This window comes from Aotus nancymaae, unplaced genomic scaffold (genome assembly GCF_030222135.1).
Source record: "Aotus nancymaae isolate 86718 unplaced genomic scaffold, 86718_ANA_hifiasm-v0.15.2.pri h1tg000002l, whole genome shotgun sequence".
Lineage (NCBI taxonomy): Eukaryota > Metazoa > Chordata > Mammalia > Primates > Aotidae > Aotus > Aotus nancymaae.
The window spans coordinates 43,424,671-43,441,472 of record NW_026988413.1 but is presented as its reverse complement, the minus strand read 5'-3'; the positions used below and the strand labels follow the sequence as shown (position 1 = coordinate 43,441,472).

Here is a 16,802-nt window from a genome sequence, read left to right as displayed (position 1 = left end):
AATAATCATGTTTTTACAATCAGTCAGGAACAAGAAAATGTTAATTCAGATTTAAAAGTGGGAAAACTGGTTGAGTTTCTTAAACTACATTCTGCTGGCCTCAGAGACTAAGTTAGAAAGTGTTCCCTCTGATTCTGTTTTCAGGAACAGATTGTAGAGAACTGGTATTCTTCCTTCTTTAAATGTTTGGTAGATTTCACCAATGAAACCATCTGGGCCTGGTGCTTCCTGTTTTTTATAAAAGGCAGTTAACTATTGCTTCAATTTCTGTAATAGATATAGGCTTTCCATATTATCTGTATCTCCTTGTCTGAGTTTTAGTGCACTGTATCTTTCTAGGAACCAGTCTATTTCATCTGTTTTGTCCAAGTTATCAAATATGATGTCACAGAATTGATAATAATATGCCTTTTTTATCCTTTTAATGTTGATGGAATCAGTAGTGATGGGCCCTCTTTTATTTCTGGTATTAGAAATTTGTGTCTTATCTCTCTTTTTTTGTTGGTTAGCTTGGCTACAGGTCTATCAATTTTGTTGATCTTTTCAAATGAAGCCTTTTGGTTTCACTGATTATTGTTTTCCTATTTTCAATTTCATTAATTTCTAATTTTTTTCTTCTTAGTTTTAATTTGCTCTTATTTTTCTAGTTTCCAAAGATGCTCCATCTTCTTTTCTAACATGTGCAGTAAATGCTATATATTTCCCTCTAAGTACTGCTTTCAGAACATACTACAAGTTTGATGAGATATATTTTCATTTTCACTTAGTTCAAAAATATTTTCTAATTCTTTTGAGACTTCTTATCTGACCCTTGTGCTATTTTTAGAGGTATGATGTTAGATCTACAAATATTTTGGGACTCTTCAGTTCTCTGTTACTGATTTCTAGTTTAATTCTATTGTAGTGTGAGAGAAAGCATACTTTGTATAATGATCTTTTAAAATTGGTTAAGATGTGTTTCATGGCCAAATATGGTAGTATACTTGGTGAATATTTTGAAAAAATATAAATGCTTTTAAAAAGTCAGCAACGTAAGTACTTATTTTGTGTTAATTACAAATACATGCGTACAGAATGAAGGAGAGGTAGACACACAGCTTTCCTAATGTTAGGGGAACAGGTAATTGGAGTGTGCAAAGGACAAAATTTCCAGCAATCACATTATACACATATTCAAAAAGTGCCGTATCTAAAATTTGAGATATAGATGACTTAAAGGTGATTCCAGTAACAAAAATTTGGTTTGCATGAAATTTAAGTGCGAAAAAGTATATCTTTACTATGTGAACTCTTGGTATCTGAATCCAGATATCAAATGACTTGAACAGATATTTGGAGATAAACCTGAAAAAAAGATAACTCTTGATATTCAAACTTGCTATCTAAATTAAAAAGGTGAATAGATTTTGATAGTAAGGAATATCTATCTTCCTATATGATAGCATCTGTGACTAAACCAATAAATATCTGACCCTTATTTCATCTACATATTTAAAAGTGACATGTGGGGGTATGTATGTTTGAGAGAGAGAAAGATTTCTCTTTGGGAAAGTGGAGTATTATTTTGTATTCCAGATCATTTTATATTTAGACACATGTGGTATATTTTTATCATGCAGTATTATGCAAAACAGCATTCTAGTGGCAGGGGAAGAGAATTTTACAAAATACTTCATGCAGCATAGTCTCTTTTGTGTAAATAACAATGCCTAGTAAAAAAGACTAGAAAGAAATGTACCCAAATCTACATCTGTATCTGTTCTATGTGCAAATTTTTCATACCTCAATTTCATTTGTAATTAGAAAAATGTTCAACAGTGAATTTTTAACACAATATAAATATCACAACAGAGTTATAAAGAAGGTTCAATACTGGTATCAAAGAGTACCAATTCTTTTGGGAAGTTCTGAGAAAGTTCTGGAAGAGAACATACTTCAAATATAGTCTAGTATAAAATACAGCAATGCATCCCATTTGCAATTGCCAGAAAGTGAGAACGAGCATGTACCACACTAGAGGAATTTAAAATAGATCCATGTTACCAGAACACAGGCTGTAAGAATAGTGGGAAGAGCAGGAAGAATGAGAATACACACACATGACGGTGTACTGATGCTGTATTAAGGAGTTCAGAGTTTTTAGAATTAAGAAAATCTAAACCAAGCCATCCAGGGCTAAATCATTTTAATGCTAAATTTCAATACTAAGTTAATCCCCTCCATGATTCAAGAAACAACTATATAAGTAGACAAAATCATCAAAAACTACTACTACAGGGCTCAAACAAAGGCAAATAAGACGAAAAGTGTTTATTCATAAAAACCAGCTGAACCTAGTTTAGGACCAGTGAGGATCTGTCCTATCTTTGCCTGCAGCTGCTCTTACCATCCCCAACCCCTGCTTAGTTGGTATGAAACTTCCGCCAGGACAAAACTGGTTGTTAAAAAATAGCTTCACTGCTAGAGGTGGCTAACTTGATTTGGGGCAAAGGGTAAAAAACCTACCCAGGGCAGTGTCAGTAAAAACAACAAACTTGGAAGAAACAAGTGTGGAAAGTTAGCAGCTATGCTAGTCTCAAGCTGCAGTCATGACTGTGTTGAGCTACAGAATGGAGGAATAGTCAGAAATTAAAGATCCTGGAAATGAGATGGGTATAGAGGAGTTAGATAAGCTCCCACGAAGCCATGGCTGATGGGGAGGCTATATGAATATGCAGAGAAAACCTAAGAAGGCCCAGAAGAAAGTAAAAGGCGAGGCAGATTTGAAAAGCGCCTAAATGTTTAATGCACTCCCCAATCAAGACACGCTTGACTGGAAGAGAGTGGAAGCCTTACTGTCTGAGATATTTGAGTACAACCTCTGACCTATCATTGTTTGCCTACTAAATTATGCAGGTACTGGTGCAAAACCTAGGAAATCGGCTAAAAAATAAAAAACAATTAACCCCTCCACTTCTGAAAAAGAAAGCTAAGTTTAATAAGGGATACAGATTCCACAGATTAAGTCTAGGCAAATTATTGAGAAACAACTACTACCACTAACCCTCGTGGGGGAAAAAAATCCATAATGAGAGTTTCTACACTTTTCAACAAAAAATTAGGAGACATGCAAAAAATCCCTAGAAAAGCATAGTCCATACTCAGGGGAAAAAAAAGCAGTACACAGAAGCTGACTCTGAGTGAGCCCAAATGTTGGATTCAGCAGACAAAAACTTTAAGGCAGCAATTATAAAATATGTATGTATGTGTATATTTAACATATATATATATACACACACACACACACATATATATATATTTTATTGAGACAGAGTCTCACTCTGTCACCCAGGCTGGAGTACAGTGGGTAGTGTGATCTCTACTTACTACAACTTCTACCTCCCAGGCTCAAGTGAGCCTCCTGCTTTAGCCTTCCGAGTAGCTGGGACCACAGGCTACTGAAGTAATCAAATATATTTTGATTTTTAAATGTAATTGTTTATAACTAGATATTTTCAACATGATATAAAATCAGAGTAACCAAAAGTAAACCTTGATATCTATAGTTTTGGAACTGCTTTAGAGTCTCTTTCATAATTATTTTCTGTGTCTATCAAAAATATTTCTAAAACTATTCAAGTTTAGTATTTCCAAGTAGTTAACAAAATACACTTGAGACCACAAACCCAACAGGGTAAAAGGATGTAGAAACAATTTTAATATTACAGCAAAATACCTCAGAGATATTACAGTTTTGGTTCCAGACTACGGCAATAAAGCAAGTTACACAAATTTTCTGTTTTCCAGTGCATATAAAAGTTATGTTCCACTACACTGTTATTAAGCGTACAATAGCACTGTCTAAAAATACAATGTACATACCTTAATTTAAAAATACTTTATGGATTAAATATGCTAGTGATCATTTGAGCCTACAGCAAGTTGTAATCTTTTAACTGGTGGAAGCTTTGCCTTGATACTGACGGCTGCTGACTGCTCAGCATGATGGTTAATGAAAGCTGGCATGCTATCAGAATTTCTAAAAATAAGACAACACCAAAGTTTGCCACATCCATAGACTCTACCTATCATGAATGATTTCTCTGCAGCATCAGCATGTGATATTGCTTGACAGCATTTTACTCACATAATTTCTTTTAAAATTGGAGTCAATCCTCTCAAGCCCAACCACTGCTTTATCAACTAAGTTTTACATAATATTCTAAATCCTTAGCATTCTAACAATATTCACAGCATCTTTACCAGTAGAGTCCATCTCAAAAAAAAACACTTCCTTTGTTCATCCCTAAGAAGCAACTCCGTATCCATTCAAGTTTTAATTGCAGCAATTCAGTCCTATCTTCAGGTTCCACTTCTAATTCTAGTTCTATTACTTTTCTTCCCCCATCACATCCACAGTTATTTCATCCAAGAGGCCTGGAATAAACTCCTTCCAAACTCATATTCATGTTACTATTCTGACCTGCTCCCATGAATCACAAATGTTCTTCATGGCATCTAGAATGGTGATTCCTTTCCAGAAGGTTTTAATGGACTTTGCCTGGATCCAACAGAGAAACTGCTATGACAGCTACAGCCTTACAAAATGTATTTCTTAAATAACATGACTTGTTCCAGGCTAAATGACTCATGCCTGTAATCCTAAGCACTTTGGGAGGCTAAGGTGGGAGGACTGCTTGAGCCCAGAAATTTGAGACCTGACTGGGCAACATACGGAGATTCTATCTCAACAAAAAATAAAAATGGTTAGCTGGGCATGGTGGTGCATGCTTGTGGTGCCAGCTAGTGGGGAAGCTGAGGTGGAAAGATTGTGGGAGGGTCACCTGAGCCCAGGAAGCTGATGCCACTGTGAGCTGTGATCACGCCACCCCACTACAGCCTAAGCAACAGAGTGAGACCCCTGTCTCTGAAAATAAAAAAAAATATGACCTGAAAGTCTAAATTACTCCTTGACCCATAGGCTGCAGAATGGATGTTGTATGAGCAGGCATGAAAACAACATTCATCTCCTTGTACAACTCTATCAAAGCTCTTGGGTGACCAGGTACATTATCAAACAGCAGTAATATTTTGAAAGGAATCTTTTTTTCTGAGCAGCAGGTCTCAACAGTAGGCTTTAAATATTCAGTAAACTATTCCTTAAGCAGATGTGCTGTCATCTAGGCTTTGTTGTTCCATTTACAGAGCACAGGCAGAGTAGATTCAGCATAATTCTTAAGGGCCCTAGGATTTTTAAAATGGTAAATGAACACTAGCTTCAACCTAAAGTCACCAGCTGCATTGGCCTCTAACAAGAGAGGCTGCCTTTGAAGCTCTCAAGCCAGGTATTGTCTTCTGCTCTCTAGCCAAGAAAGTCCTAAAAAGCATCTTCTTCTCCCAATAGAACGCTTTTAAAATCTACATTAAAAATCAGTTGTTTAATGTAGCCACCTTCAAGAATGGTCTTTGGTAGATCTTCTGGATAACTTGCTGCAGCTTCTAAATCATCACTTGCAGCTTCACCTTACACTTTATGTCATGGAGATGGCTTCTTTCGTAGACCTCATGAACCAACCTCTGCTAGCTTCAAACTTTCTTCTGAAGCTTCCTTACCTCTCTCAGCCTTCAAAGAATTGAATAGAGTTAGGCCCTTGCTCTGGATAAGGTATAGGTTTAAGGGAATGCTGTAGTTGTTTTGATCTTGTATCCAGACCACTTGAACTTTCTGTGTATCAACAATAAAGCTGTTTTACTTTCTTCTCATTTCTGTGTTCACTGGAATAGCACTTCTAATTTTTAAAAATAACTTTTCCTTTGAATTCACAACTTCATTAACTCTTTGGCAGAAGAGGCCTAGCTTTCAGTCTATAGCAGCTTTTGACATGCCTTCCTCACTAAGTTTAATCACATGTAGCTTTTGATTTAGAGTCAGAGACATGCGACTCTTTTTACTCAAATATTTAAAGGCCATCGTAGGTTTATTAACTGGCCAAACTTCCCTAGTGTCTTATGGAATAGAGAGGCTGGGGGGGGAGGGGAAAGAGAGAGGGAGGATTGGGGAGGGGGAGAGAGGCGAGGAGGAGAGAGAGGAGGGAGGAGAAGGGAGGAGGAAAAGGGGGAGTGGGGAGAGAGACTGGGGAACAGTGGATTTGTGGAGCAGTTAGAACACACATAACATTTATTGAATAAGTTCATTGTTTTATATGGTGTTCCTAAATAATCTTAATATAACATCAAAGATCACTCATTACAGATCACCAAAACAGACATCATAATAATAAGTTTGAAATATTGTGAGAACTACCAAAATGTGACAGAGTGTGTTAGTGTGTTTTTATGGCTGTTGATAAAGACATCCCTGAGCGTGGGTAATTTATAAAGAAAAAGAGGTTTAATGGACTCACAGCTCCATGTTGCTGGGGTGGCCTCACAATGATGGTGGAAGGTGAAGGCAAGTCTTACATGGTGGCAGGCAAGAGAGAATGAGAGTGAAGCAAAAGGCTTGGCTTTATAAAGCCTTTATAAAACCATCAGCTCTTGTGAGACTTACTCACTACCATGAGAACAGTATAGGGAAAACTGCCCCTATGATTCAATTATTTCCCACTAGGTCCCTCTCATAACACATGGGAATAATTTGAGCTACAACTCAAGATGAGATCTGGGTGGGGACACAGCTAAACCACATCACAGAGCCACAAAATGAGTACATGCTATTGGGAAAATGGTGCCAGTAAGACTTGCTTGACTCAGGGTTGCCACAAACCTTCAATTTGTAAAAAATGTAGTATCTGCCAAGTACAATAAAGTGAAGCACAATAAATGAGATATGCCTGTACTAATAATTAATTGCATTATAATACTCATGTACTTATAAAATAAAATTTGTGTCTGTGCGTATAATCTTACTAGCAGGCAGATTTTCTTATTGACAATAAAATAATGGCAATTGGCTCTATTAATATAATAATTCATATTAATTGGCTCATCATACAAATTATTTTTAATTTTTGAATATGGATAAAAAATTCATAATATTAATTATGAATTATTTTTCCTTATCTGTAAATTCTTAGTGGATAGCCACTTTAAACAGTTTAATTGGATTTTGCTGTTTTGTTTTGATAATTATATAAGAATTACATGTTATCTATTTACATGTTATATATACACATGACATAACCATAACATATATGCAATATATATTATGTAATTATGTAAAAATGTGTAATTATATAATAATCACATTTAATGAACCATTCTTTCTCATTTTCAGTTAGAACAACACATGCTACAGAACTACTAGTTTTCCAGATAGCTCTTACAATTTTATGCTGGTTTTTAATCTAATAATATTACATATCTGCATTTCTCAGCCTATCATGTTACTACTAGAGGAGCAAGTAAACTGCTCACTGCTTATAATGAACTACTGCATTATTTTACATTAATACAGCTATCTAGGATAATCAAAGTAGAAAAAGTATACTTACTCAGTTATAAATTCAGGGTTTGTAAAGCTGAGGTTGGTTAAATGACCTTCAAGTTTAGAAGACTCATGCATATTTAAGGCTGGAGTGGTCTTAGTGGCAAGTACAGCTCTTTTTTCATCTTTCTCAAGTGCTTTTCTCTTCCCACCATTTTGGAAATATTCTCTGCATACGCTACAAGTAAAAATAAAGTTGTATTTTAACATACTATGTATGACTATAAAATAAGATAGAAATAATTGATTTTTATGAATCAAGTTGGGAAACTTTCAAATTAAAGATTTCTACTTTGAAAATGTCAAACTGAGATAAGTTTGAGCACCTTGTAGCTCTTTCAAATTAAAAAAAAATTCCTATACAGATTGCTGACAAGATGGCCAAATAGGAACAGCTCTGTTATGCAGCTCCCAGCAAGATCAACACAGAAGGCGGGTGATATCTCCATTTCCAACTGAGGTACCTGGTTCAACTAAGGTGACGCAGGGTGGGGTATCACCTCACCCAGGAAGCGCAAGGGGTCAGGGAATTCCCTCTCCTAGCCAAGGGTAGCCATTAGGGTCTGTACCTTGCACTCCAGTCCAGATACTGTGCTTTTCCCATGGTCTTTGCAACCCGCAGACCAGGAGATTCCCTGTAGTACCTACACCACCACCAGGGCCCTGGGTTTCCAGCATAAAACCGGGTGGCTGCTTAAGCAGACATCAAGCTAGCCACAGCATTTGTTTTTCCATACCCCAGTGGTGCCTGGAATGCCAGAGAGACAGAAACATCCACTGCCCTGGAAAGGGGCTGAAGCCAGGGAGCCAAGTGTTCTGACTTGGTGGGACCTACCCCCACAGAGGCCAGCAAGCTAAGATCCACTGGCTTGAAATTCTCACAGCCAGCACAGCAGTCTGAGCTCTACCTGGGACATGTGAGCTTATCTGGGGGAGGGGTGTCTGCCATTGCTGAGGTTAGAGTAGGTGGTTTTAACTTCACCATGAAAACAAACCCATGAGAAGTTCAAACTGGGCAGAGCCTAACACAGCTCTGCAAGGCTGCTGCAGGCAGACTGACTCACTAGATACCTGCCTTGCTGGGCAGAACATCTCTGAAAAAAGGCAGCAGCCCGTCAGGGACTTACAAATAAAATTACCTTCCTGGGACAGAGCACCTGGGAAAAGGGGCAGTTGTGGGCACAGCTTCAGCAGACTTAAATATCCCTGCCTGGCAGCTCTGAAGAGAGCAGCAGATCTCCCAGCACACTGCCTGAGCTCTGATAAGGGACAGACTGCCTCCTCAAGTGGATCCCTGACACCTGTGTATCCTGATTGGGAGGCACCTCCCAGTATGGGCTGACAGACACCTCATACAGGAGACCTCTGGCTGGCATCTGGTGGGTAACCCTCTGGGATGAAGCTACTAGAGGAAGAAACAGACAGCAATATTTGCTGTTCTGCAGCCTCTGCCCATGATACCCAGGCAACCAGGGTATGGAGTGGACACCCAGCAAACTCCAGCAGACCTGCAGCAGAGGGGCCTAACTGTTGGAAGGAAAATTAACAAACAGAATGAAATAGTTTCAACATCAACAAAAAGGATGTTCATTCAGAGACCAAAGGTAGATAAATCCACGAAGATGGGGAGAAATCAGTGCAAAAAGGCTGAAAATTCCAAAAACCAGAATGCCTCTACTCCTCCAAGCGATCAAAACTCCTTGCCAGCAAGAGAACAAAAATGGACAGAGAATGAGTTTGACAAATTGACAGAAGCAGGATTCAAAAGGTGGGTAATAACAAACTCCTCTGAGCTAAAGGAGCATGTTCTAACCCAATGCAAGGAAGCGAAGAACCTTGAAAAAAGGTTAGACAAATTGCTAACTAGGATAACCAGTTTAGAGAAAATATAAACAACCTGATGGAGCTGAAAAACACAACAGAAGAACTTCATGAAGAATATACAAGTTTCAATAGCCAAATTGATCAAGCAGAAGAAAGGATATCAGAGACTGAAGATCAACTCAATGAAATAAAGTGAGAAGACAAGATTAGAAAAAAGAGTGAAAATAAATGAACAAGGCCTCCAAAAAATATGGGATTATGTCAAAAGACCAAATCTAAGTTTGATCGGTGTACCTGAAAGCAACGGACAAAGAAACCAAGTTGGAAAACACTCTTCAGGATATTATCCAGGAGAACTTCCCCAACTTAGCAAGGTAGGCTAATATTCAAATTCAGGAAATAAAGAGAACACCACAGAGATACTCCTGAGAAGAGCAACCCCAAGACGTATCAGTTTCATCAAGGCTGAAATGAACGAAAAAATGCTAAGGGCAGCAAGAGAGAAAGGTTGGGTTAACCACAAAGGGAAGTCCATCAGACTAACAGTGGATCTCTTGGCAGAAACCCTACAAGCCAGAAAACAGTGGGGACAATATGCAACATTCTTAAAGAAAAGAATATTCAGCCCAGAATTTCATATCCAGCTAAACTAAACTTAATAAATGAAGGAGAAAGAAAATCCTTTATGTACAAGCAAATGCTGAGAGATTTTGTGACCACCAGGGCTGCCTTACAAGAGCTCCTATAGGAAGCATTAAATGTGAAAAAGAACAACCGATACAAGCCACTGCAAAACCATACCAAATTGGAAAGACCATTGATGCTATGAAGCAACTGCTTCAACTAATGGGCAAAATAACCAGCTAGCATCATAATGGCAGGATCAAATTCACACATAACAATATTAACCTTAAATGTAAATGGACTAAATGCCCCTATTAAAACACACAGACTGGCAAATTGGATAAAGACCCATCAGTGTGCTATATTCAGGAAACCCATCTCACGTGCAAAGACACACATGGGCTCAAAATAAAGGGATGGAGGAAGATTTACCAAGAAAATGAAAAGCAAAATGAAGCAGGGGTTGCAATCTTAGTCTCTGATAAAACAGACTTTAAACCAACAAGCATCAAAAGAGACAAAGAAGGGCATTACATAATGATAAAGGGATCAATGCAACAAGAGCAAACTATCCTAAATATATATGCACCCAATACAGGAGTTACCCAGATTCATAAAGCAAGTTCTTAGAGACCTATGAAGAGACTTAGACTCCCACACAATAATAGTGGGCGACTTTAACACCCCACTGTCAATATTAGACAGATGAACAAGACAAAAAAGTTAACAAGGATAGCCAACATTGAACTCAGCTCTGGACCAAGTGGACCTAATAGACATCTACAGAACTCTCCACTCCAAATCAACAGAAAATATAATCTTCTCAGCACCACATCGTACTTATTCTAAAATTGACCACATAATTGGAAGTAAAACACTCTCAGCAAATGCAAAAGAATGGAAATCACAACAAACAGTCTCCCAGACCACGGTGCAATCAAATTGGAACTCAGGATTAAGAAAGTCATTCAAAACTGTAGAGCTATATGGAAACTGAACATCTGCTCCTAAATGACTACTGGATAAATAATGAAGTGAAGGCAGAAATAAAGATGTTCTTTGAAACCAATGAGAACGAAGATGCAAGGTACCAGAATCACTGGGACACATTTAAAGCAGTGTGTAGAGGGAAATTTATAGCATTAAATGCCCACAAGAGAAAGCAGGAAAGATCTAAAATTGACACTCTAATGTCACAATTGAAAAAAACTAGAGAAGCAAGATCAAACAAATTCAAAAACTAGCAGAAGACAAGAAACAACAATATTGGAGCAGAACTGAAGGAGATAGAGACAAAAAAAAAAACAAACCATTAAAAAAAAAATCAATGACTCCAGGAGCTGGTTTTTTGAAAAGATCACCAAAATAGATAGACTGCTAGCCAGACTAATAAAAAAGAAAAAAGAATCAAATAGATGCAATAAAAAAATGATAAAGGGGATATCACCACCGATCCCACAGAAATACAAACTACCATCAGAGAACACTATAAACACCTCTACATAAATAAACCAGAAAACCCAGAAGAATTGGATATATTCCTGGACACTTACACACCCCCAAGACTAGAGCAGGAAGAAGTCGAATCCCCAAATAGACCAATAACAAGTTCTGAAATTGAGGCTGCAATTAATAGCCTACCAACCAAGAAAAGTCCAGGACTAGATGGTTCCATAGCCGAATTCTACCGAGGTACAAAGAGGAGCTGGTACCATTCCTTCTGAAAGTATTCCAAACAATAGAAAAAGAAGGAATCCTCCTTAACTCATTTTATGAGGCCAATATATCCTGATACCAAAACCTGGCAGAGACACAGCTAAAAAAGAAAATTTCAGGTCAATATCCCTGATGAACATCAATTCAAAAATCTTCAATAAAATACTGGCAAACCAAATCCAGCAGCATATTAAAAAGAACAAAGCTGGAGGCATCATGCTACCTGACCTCAAAGTATACTACAAGGCTTACAGTAATCAAAACAGCATGGTATTGGTACCGAAACAGATATAAAGACCAATGAAAGACAACAGAGGCCTCAGAAATAATGCCACACATCTACAACCATCTGGTCTTTGACAAACCTGACAAAAACAAGCAATGGGGAAAGGATTCCCTATTTAAGAAATGATGTTGGGAAAACTGGCTAGCCATATGCAGAAAGCTGAAACTGGACCCCTTCCTTATACCTTATACAAATATTAACAAATATTATACAAATATTAACTCAAGATGGATTAAAGACTTAAACGTAAGACCTAAAACCATAAAAACCCTAGAAGATAACCTAGGCAATACCATTCAGGATATAGGCATGGGCAAAGAGTTCATGACTAAAATACCAAAAACAATGGCAACAAAAGCCAAAATAGACAAATGGGATCTAATTAAACTAAAGAGCTTCTGCACAGCCAAAGAAACTATCATCAGGGTGAACATGCAACCCACAGAATGGGAGAAAATCTTTGCAATCTATCCATCTGACAAAGGGCTAATATCCAGAATCTACAAAGAACGTAAACAAATTTATAACAGAAAACCAAACAACTCCATCAAAAAGTGGCAAAGGGTATAAAAAGACACTTCTCAAAAGGAGACATTTATGCAGCCAACAAACACATGAAAAAAAGCTCATCATCACTGGTCATTAGAGAAATGCGAATCAAAACCACAGTGACATACCATCTCACACCAGTTACAATGGCGATCATTAAAAAGTAAGGAGACAACAGATGCTGGAGAGGATGTGGAGAAATAGGAACACTTTTACAGTGTTGGTGGGAGTGTAAATTAGTTTAACCATTGTGGAAGATAGTGTGGCGATTCCTCAAGGATCTAGAACTAGAAATACGATTTGACCCGGCAAACTCATTACTGAGTATATACCCAAAGGAGTACAAAGCATTCTATCATAAAGACACATGCACACATACGTTTACTGCAGCACTGTTTACAATAGTGAAGACTTGGAACCAACCCAAATGCCCATCAATGATAGACTGGATAAAGAAAATGTGGCACGTATACACTATGGAATACTATGCATTCATAAAAAAGGGTGAGTTCTTGTCCTTTGCAGGGACATGGATGAAGCTGGAAACCATCATTCTCAGCAAACTAACACAAGAACAGAAAACCCAACACCAAATTTTCTTACTCTTAAGTGGGAGTTGAATAATGAGAACACACGGATACAGCGAGAGGAACATCAAACACTGGGGCCTGTCAGGGGTGGAGGACTAGGGGAGGGACAGCATTAGGAGAAATACCTAATGTAGATGACGGGGTGATGGATACAGCAAACCACCATGACACATATACCTGTGTAACAAACCTGCACATTCTGCACATGACCCCAGGACTTAAAGTATAGTAATAATAAAAAATTACTATACAATGAGGAATAATTACAAATTTTGTTAAGTAAATAAAAAACAAGTTTTTCAGGATTACAGATGTGCTTGTATATATTTTACTGAGCTTCATTCTTGACTAAAACTTTCTCCAGCAAAGGTTAGATAAGTCCACTATGTAGTGATAACATCCAGAAGGAATAGTAGTCACAGCTCATTTCAAACTGGCTTTGCTAGTAGCAGACAGATAACCCAACAGTTGTTCTTCAGGTCCCTCTTGGTTTATGACAACAAAGTTAGGTTGTAAATATATTAAGAGATCATTTTTCTTATTTGCTCTGAGAAGAGAGTATACGAATCTAGTTCAGGTAAAATGGTATATCATAAAGGCATAAGTTCAAAGGGAACAAAAGTTTGAACATAACCTGCTTTTCATAACACTTGGAAATTATTCCTGTCCATTAGGAGACTATTTCTATTTGTACCAATTCTTACACAATTGGAATGCAGATTCTTCAAAACATATCATTTTAAGTCCATATAGTTAAGCCTATATCAGGTTGCTAACCAGAATAAAAAACTGATGACAAGCAAATACATATAAACAATTTTCTCAGTATTTATGATATATGTCATATAATAGTGAATACAGAACACCATATGTGCATATATAACAAAATAAAAATGCACCACAGAATCAATTCAAACATTTATTAACACCAGTAAACTTGAAAAAAAAAAACAACTTGACAGGAGATAGACACAAACAATTAGCTGTTATACTTACTAAAGCTATTTAAACTCAAGGAGAATGAAATCTGACAAATTTTTTCCTTTTCGAAGTTTTAAAATGAAGCACCTAATTTACTATATAAAGCTCACACTTTACACAAAGCTATATTATCTTTCTCCACAGACACTGCTTGGTGAAGTTCCAAAAATACATAGCAAGAGAACTGAAGAGAAAAGAATTCATGCAAAACTGGTTTCAGGAAGCACAACTATGGTCTAAGGGAACTATGCCCATTTCTCCTTCACACTTACAGGATCCCATTAGTTCAACTTCAGTTTTTTAGTTCCTATTATGTAAGACTTCTTTAACTTATACTATGTAGATTTAGTTTTAACTCTATATGCAGAAGTTGAAACTTATTCAGCATGAATTAAACATTTATTAAGTACACATCATGTGGGGAGGTACATAATGATGGCAAAACAAATTCCAGAAGGCATAGTTGTTACCCTCGAGAAGCTACTGTTACCTCAGTAAAGGACACACATAATTATTATATATAAGAATAAAAAACATGATAAACATATAAACAAAGATAGTTATTTCTATAAAGTACCCAACCCAACCTAAAATCAGCAATATAAACTGATTTTAGAAAGTTAAGTAGGAATAAATCAGGGAAGTAAGAAAGTCGAGTGGAAACTTTCTATGCAGAAAGGACAGAATAAGCAAAGACACGAAAGAGAAAAGCAGAATGAGTCTTCAGAGATGTACCTCTGTTCAAGGCACATGAAGTTTAAAATACTAGGCAGAGGATGAGCGGACCTATTCACAAACGAAAAAACCCTGAGCCTAGTGCACATATAGAGAGGAATGAGCCACGTGACACCAGAGGTATGCAAGCTTCAACATGCAAGATCCACAGGTCAATTTTAAAATGTGGTCTTTGCAAATCGAATCTAATGACAGAGATCAGTTTAGAGGTTGCCTGGGTAGGATGTGGGATGAGTGCAAAGGGGTGCAAGGGAGCTTTCTGGAGAAAAATGTTCTATACCTTGATAGTGGTGGTGGTTCCATTAAGTGTAAACAATAGTAAATACCCGCTAAACTGTACATTAGATGGGGAAGGAGAGGAAAAGTACAGGAGACTTTGCCTTGCAACCAGGCACCAGCCTAGCCACAGTAAAACAAAGCACAAGGTAGAATCCTAAAGCCCCTGATTCCAGGCTGTTGTTCCCAAATGGCACTTACAGATCCACCCTGGGACAGAAGGGAATCCTCTGCCCTGGGGGCACAGACCCAAGTCCCTGCAGGATTCATCACCTGCTGACTAAAGTGGCCTTGGGCCTTCAGTAAACATCAATGGCAGTTCAAATATGACCTAGCAAGAGGCCAGCTGTGGTGGCCACAAAAGTGTCTTGGTCACCCCTTCCCCAACTCTGGCCAGCTCAGCATGAGGAGAGACTCATTCCACTCGGGACTTTGCCAAAGAACCCAGGAATTTCTTCCTTACCTTCCTCAAGTCCATTAGGACTGGGTATTTAGGAATCTGCAGAAGTTGCAGTGTACCTGGGCTTATAGTGCCCTCTAGTGCTGAAATGGATACAGTGATTACAGGTTTAGGTAATACTGTAACTCTGAATGCTTAGAATGCCCTCTGAAAAAGGATGGATACTAACAAGGCCAGACTACAAAGACTGGAATAAATATCTAACTCTTCTATGCCCAGACACTGAAAAACATACACAAACATCAAGAAAAGTCAGGAAAATATGACCTCACTAAACAGACTAAATGAGGCACCAATGACCAATCCTAGAGTAGTACAGATATATGACTTCTCAGGGAATTCCAAATAGCTTTTTGAGGAATCTCAATGAATTTCAAAAAAACAGAGAAGGAATTCATAAATCTCTCGGGAAATTTAACAAAGAAATTAAAACAATTTAAAGAATCCAACAGAAATCTTGAAGATGAAATATTCAATTAATGAACTAAATATGTATTACTATGTAAACAGAATTCATCAAACAGAAGAATTAGTGGGCTCAAAGACAGGCTATTTCAAAATATAGAATCAGGGGAGAAAAAGAAAAAAGGAGTGAAAAAGAATAAAGTATGCTTTCAAGATCTGGAAAATAGCCTCAAAAGGGTAAATCTAAGAGTTACTGGCCTTAACAAGGAAGTACAGAAAGAGATTGGGGTAGAAAGTTTACTCAAAGAAATAATAATGGTTTTCCAAACCTAGAGAAAGATATAAATATGCAGGGATATGATCAAAGAACACCAAGCACATTCAACCTAAGTAAGACTACTTTCAAGGCATAAAATCAAAATATTACAGGTTAAGGACAAAGAAAGGATCCTAAAAGCATGTAAGAGAAAAGAAACAGATAACATTTGAAGGAGCTCCAATACATCTGGCAGCACACTTCTCAGTGGAAACCTTACAGGCAAAGAGGGAATGAGATGACATATTTAATATGCTGAAGGGAAAAAAAGGAAACAACTTTCAACTGAGAATACTGTAACCAGCAAAGCTATTCTTCAAACACAAAGGAGAAATATGTAGACAAACAAAAGATGAAGGACTGTATATCCAGATCTACCTTAACAGAAATGCTAAAGAGAATTTTTCAACTTGAAAGAAAAGGATGCTAACACACAGTAAGAAATTATCTGAAAGTATAATATAAAACTCACTGGTAAAGCTACATACATAGTTAAATTCAGAATACTCTAATACTGTAATTATAGTGTGTAAAACTATTCATATATTCAGAGAAAAAAACCAATAGGATAAATT

The 16,802-nt window shown here is 37.3% G+C and overlaps 1 protein-coding gene across 1 annotated transcript in view; it reads right to left on the bottom strand.

Moving 5' to 3' along the window:
* The window catches only part of BMT2 (base methyltransferase of 25S rRNA 2 homolog), a 101,715-nt gene that overhangs the window by 47,226 nt on the left and 37,687 nt on the right, over positions 1–16,802 (bottom strand). Inside the window, exon 3 of the mRNA XM_012457004.2 lies at positions 7,473–7,643. Coding sequence (XP_012312427.1) covers positions 7,473–7,643 — 171 coding nt within the window. The remainder of the gene's footprint in view (positions 1–7,472; positions 7,644–16,802) is intronic.